At 62.3% G+C, this 5117-nt stretch overlaps 1 protein-coding gene across 1 annotated transcript in view; it reads left to right on the forward strand.

The window, feature by feature from the left end:
- LOC102490491 (immunoglobulin superfamily DCC subclass member 3) overlaps positions 1–4350 on the forward strand; it is a gene marked incomplete at its 3' end in the record, with an annotated part of 40794 nt that extends 36444 nt beyond the window's left edge. Inside the window, exons 2-5 of the mRNA XM_006153514.1 lie at positions 1980–2124; positions 2412–2542; positions 2821–2958; positions 4192–4350. Of these exons, the coding sequence (XP_006153576.1) occupies positions 1980–2124; positions 2412–2542; positions 2821–2958; positions 4192–4350 (573 nt within the window). The remainder of the gene's footprint in view (positions 1–1979; positions 2125–2411; positions 2543–2820; positions 2959–4191) is intronic.
- Between the last annotated feature and the right edge of the window lie 767 nt (positions 4351–5117).

A 5117-nucleotide genomic window follows, 5' to 3' on the forward strand; every position in this document is an offset into this window, starting at 1 on the left:
TTGCTGTCGTCGCTGTAGTTTGGGCGGGGCTGGACAGCCGAGGCCAGACTCCCTACCTCCACACCCCAGTGAGAAGCCGGCCTTTTCCTCCTCCTCCTCAGGCCAGCTCCAGCTCTGGTGCCTCCAGGGAGCCCAGACTAGGGACTGGAGCTCGGGAGGACTGGATCCTTAATGAGGAGGCATCTGTGGTCGGCAGAGCCATTAGTCCCGCCCAGGTCCCTGGGGGCTGCCGCTCCTCTCCAGCTGGAGTGAGGAGGGGGCAGACACCTCCCTAGCCCCGGTAAGCAGAGCCTCGGGGCAGACTGCCCAGGACCCAGAAGCCTGGGTGCCCTCTCCACTCCAGGCCAGTTTCCAGCCCTGCCCTCTGGCGGCTGGAGAGGGTGCAGGGTTTGAGCCTCTGGGCTGACCCGAGGGCCTTTGGCCAAACACAGCCCTTGGCTTGAGAGGAGCAGGCTGGCCTGACCACCCTGGGAGCCTCCCACCCAGCCTGATGGGGGTACCCTTGGGATGCTGGCCCCCAACCTCTTGCCGCGGGGCCCGAGGTGCTGTTTCTAAGGGCTCTACCTGCATAGGGACACCGTGACTGATTACCTACTTAGTGCCAGAGTCACGCAGCAGCCACAGCTGACCATGCAGCCCCAGCCCTGTCCGGACGCGGACACTCAGCCACGTCCGCAGAGATCCGCAAACACACAGCCGACGCACAAAGGCGCCCACACCCTCAGTCACACTCCCAGGAGGCCCTCAACAAGGAGGAGGCTGGGGGGGGGATTTTTATGCATGTTTATATTTAATGAACCACATGCAAATGAGACAGAACACGCCACAAAGGAGCCAGCCCCCAGAGACTCGGGCTGGAAGGGCATAAAGGCTCCACCTTCTGGGCTGCCCAGGGGTCCAGAACAGGCCCGGGAGTTGAGGGGGCCTGAGCTGGGGTGTGGGGGCCACGGGTAGGGCTGTCCGCCCGCCCCCAGGAGCCAGGACCAGGGGGCCGCTTCAGCATCCCTGCACCCCTGCGGCTGCCTGCCAGGCTCCTTCAGGGGGGAGCGACTGTCCCAGTTGATGGAGTGCCGGAGGGAGGGGCTGCTGCCTGGACAGATGGCACGCCGCCTTCCCGCACTCGAAGCAAAGTGGATTTTAATGAAATCGCAGCCCTGGTGCTGATGCTGGGAACCCGCATGAGGGGGGCTTCCGTGGGCTGCTCAGGGTGGGGATTGGGGACTGGTGGGAATGATGGTGGCACTTAACCAGCCCTGAGTGGGGAGGGGGTGTCCCAGAGCCCCTCAGCACTGGCCTCTGAGGACCAGAGTTCAAGTGATTAGTTCAGATCCCCAAAAGGTGGGGAGGGGCTCCCTGAATATTTATGACACATTGAAATGTAGATTGTAGGTCTGACAGTCTGTGGAAAGGCTTGTCACCTTGGCAAGATACGCCACCGCCACCCTGCCACCCTCGTGGGGCGCTTTGAGCAACTGCAGAGAGGAGTTAGGAGTTGAGGGGGAAGGACAGAGAAAGCCACCAAGCCCTGGTAACCAGGGCCTGACAACGTCTCTGCCGGGCTACACAGGACCAATCGCTGCCCATCTCTGGGGCCTCAGTTCCCAGTGCTGGAAAGCGTGAGGCATAACACTTGCATATCTCACGGGGAGTTTGTAAAAAGAAAATCCAAACCAGCTGAAAACTGGGAGCAGGGCTTTCAGAGTTGGGGGACTGACTCCTACCAGGGAAGCCCCCGCAGCCCCAAATTTCCTTCTTAGAGGTCTGTCGTGCAGGCGTTAGTCCACACCACTCTCAAACTCAGCAGCCCCACCTATGCCCGCCGCCTCCCAGGGGCCGTGCCCCGAGCTACTGCCTGCACCTGTCTGTTCCCAGAAAGCCCTTGGCTTCTCAGCGGGGTGAGCTCCGGATCTCGGTGCCTGTGACCCAGAGCCCCCCATGCACCTCAGCAGTGCCCCTCACCCATATACTTCTCCCCTCAGCCATGTCGGACTTTCACGTGCACCCCCAGGCCACCGTGGGCGAGGAGGGTGGAGTGGCCCGCTTCCAGTGCCAAATTCACGGGCTTCCCAAACCCCTGATCACGTGGGAGAAGAACAGAGTCCCCATCGACACAGGTGACGAGAGGTGAGCCACTGCGGGAGAGATGGGGGTCGGGGAGCTGGCTGGCCTTCTCTGCACACGCTCCGGGGCGACACGGTGGTTGGCGGAACTGCAGCGGTAGCTGAGGCAGTACCCAGATTCTAGGCTCGTGGGTGTGTGTGAGGCTGTGTACATTGTCAGGCTGGGATTCAGGGTGTGTCCACCCTCAAGGGTCCCAGTGGGCATCTGTGATGCTGGCTGTGGCAGTTCAGCGTCCGGGTTCTGTGGCCGATAGCCATGGCGGTGATCAGCAGTGTCCCTCCCCTCGACAGGTACACTCTGCTTCCCAAGGGGGTCCTGCAGATCACAGGACTGCGGGCGGAGGACAGCGGCATCTTCCACTGCGTGGCCTCCAACATCGCCAGTGTCCGAATCAGCCACGGAGCCAGGCTCACTGTGTCAGGTGAGGGTCTTGTGATCTGCCAGCTCCTCACCAGCCTTGGCTCAGTGCCCCGGCCACTGCCCTCCGGAGACCCAGCAGCCAAGCATGGACTCGCGCCTTCTAAGCGCAGAGCCCGGCTGCTGGCAGGGAGGGCTGGGAAGGGAAGTGCAGTCCAGGTTCCGTCGGACCTGGACAGGCTCCTGGGCCGGCAGCAGAGGGCTGGTAGGAGGAGGGCCAGGGGAGTGAGTGGGCAGTGGGGAGTTCCCAGTTACAGTGAGGGAACACGGGTCTTCCTCCAGGTTCAGGCTCTGGGGCCTACAAGGAGCCAGCTATCCTCGTGGGGCCTGAGAACCTCACCCTGACTGTGCACCAGACAGCAGTGCTGGAGTGTGTCGCCACGGGCAACCCGCGGCCCATTGTGTCCTGGAGCCGCCTGGGTGAGCATGCCGCAGCCCTGCCCTCCCTGCTGTCCCACCCCTGGGGGCCAGCTCCTCACCCAGCACCCCAGCTCCGGGGGCCTTTGAATCCTGTTTGTTCTCCTGGGGGGTCCATTCTCGCCCTGTGGCCAGGGGAGGGGGTGAAGTATCTCTGCTGGCAGGACCGGGGTGGTCAGCTGTCCCCCTGCATTCTCCCTCCCCACGCAGGGAGGGCTTAACTCCCCAGGTTACCTCGTCCAGTCCTGGAGGTCCTCCCCTGCCGGTGCTGGGCCCTCGGGAACCCTCTGCAGCCCTCGCACCCTGTCCTTCCTCCTGCCACCTCCACCCCCTTTGTCCCCTGGCCAGACTCCTCAGCTATGCAATCCTAAGCCTCTCAAAATCCTAGCAAGTTTTCAGACCCTCACTCTGAGCACCTCCCCGCCTCCCCCAGTCTCAGCCCCTCAGTCCCTCGGCCAAAACCTCCAGGCAGCTGAGGAGGGAAATGAAAGGGTGCAGATGGGCCACATTGTCTGAGCAGAGAGGTCACTTGGGAAGGGAACCCTGGAGGGTTGGGGTGGGGTCGCATTCAGAGACTGCCACATTGTAGCAGCTGAGTGCTGGGGAAGGGGGCAGAGCAGATAATGGAGTAGATTTCAGCACTTCAGGGGCTGAATGGGGAGCTGTCTCCTTGTATTCTGGCTGCGCTAATCAGATCCTGGGGCTGGAGGAGGGCCGGAAAGGGTGGCCTCACCATTAGGAGGCGCCTCTGGGCACTGCCAGGACCATCTGGCCCAACATTTCCCAAAGTGTGATCTGTTCGGAGGGACGGGCTGGCTTGGGGACTGACAAATCTGAGAAGCAAAGTTGACCAGGTGCTCCTGCTATTAAAAGGTATCGCAGCCAACCTTCCAGAAGGAGAATGGATGGATGCTTGACCACAGAACTCTTTTCAACAGGGACAAACCTGGCTGGGCAGTGTCGATCCAATCCAAACCCCTTCTCATTGTGGCTGAGAGATGGAGGGGAGGGCCGGGGCGGTGGCCGGTAGGGCAGTGACGATGCTAGGCCGGGCCGGGTCTCTGCTGCCTGGCAAGAGCCTCTCGTGATGCGTTTGCTGCTTCTGCAGGGCCGAGGTGCTCGGGCTAGAAGCCGCAGAGTCCACGCCTGGGGCTCCCGGGAGGGCTGCAGAAGGGCCGGTGCTTCACTCCCATGCTACATCGGTCTGCCTGACTCCCCCTCTCTCTGCCCCCGCAGACGGCCGCCCCATTGGGGTGGAGGGCATCCAAGTGCTGGGCACAGGGAACCTCATCATCTCGGACGTGAGCGTCCAGCACGCCGGCATCTACGTCTGTGCTGCCAACCGGCCTGGCACACGGGTGAGGAGAACGGCCCAGGGCCGGCTGGTGGTGCAAGGTACGGACTCCCAACCTCCTGGCCGGCCCTGCCTCCTCAGCGTCCTCCGCCCAGCCCACCCCAGGGCCCATCTCACCCCAGCCTCCTGAACGTACCCTTGTCCTGACCCCCAAGCCAAACCAGTGCAGGACTCTGTCCCCAAAGAAGGCCCGTGCTGGGGACAGCTTGGATGGCCGAGGTCCCCCAGCCTTCTGGTGCCCGCGCCACCCCGCCACCAGAGCAATTTCAGCGGGTCCCTCCATCCCGTCACTCACACGTCCCTCCCCGGCGTGCCCATTCCATTCAGACGGTGTCACTTCCACATCACACCTGCCTGCCCGTGCACTCCTGCCACGCGCTTGTCATTTTCACGCTCTCACACCCTGTGTGCGAGCTCCCGCCTCGCCTTGCACACGCGGGGTCCACTCGGAGGTGTGAGCCTCTGCAGCCAGCCTGGGCCTCCCGGTCCCCACAGACTGGGCTCAGATGTCCATTTTCAGGGTTTCCTGTGGCCGTCCCCTCCCTGGGAGCTGGGAAAGGGGCGGCCAATGGGGATTAGGACCCTAAATGGCCATTTGTTTAGCGTCCCATGCATGCTGTTAACCTGTCCAAATGAAAGTGATGGAGCATTTCATTTCTTGGGTGTTAATAGAGGTTTGGGCCCTGGGATCGGAGGAGACGGCAACTGAATGTGGGGGCGTGGGGGGCTGGCACTGAGGGCTCATCTGTCTCCTGGCATTAGGCCTTGGAGGGACAGCCAAAGCTATTAGCACACTTATTTGTTTAAC

The sequence above is a fragment of the Tupaia chinensis genome, unplaced genomic scaffold (genome assembly GCF_000334495.1).
Source record: "Tupaia chinensis unplaced genomic scaffold, TupChi_1.0 Scaffold000377_2, whole genome shotgun sequence".
Taxonomy (NCBI): domain Eukaryota; kingdom Metazoa; phylum Chordata; class Mammalia; order Scandentia; family Tupaiidae; genus Tupaia; species Tupaia belangeri.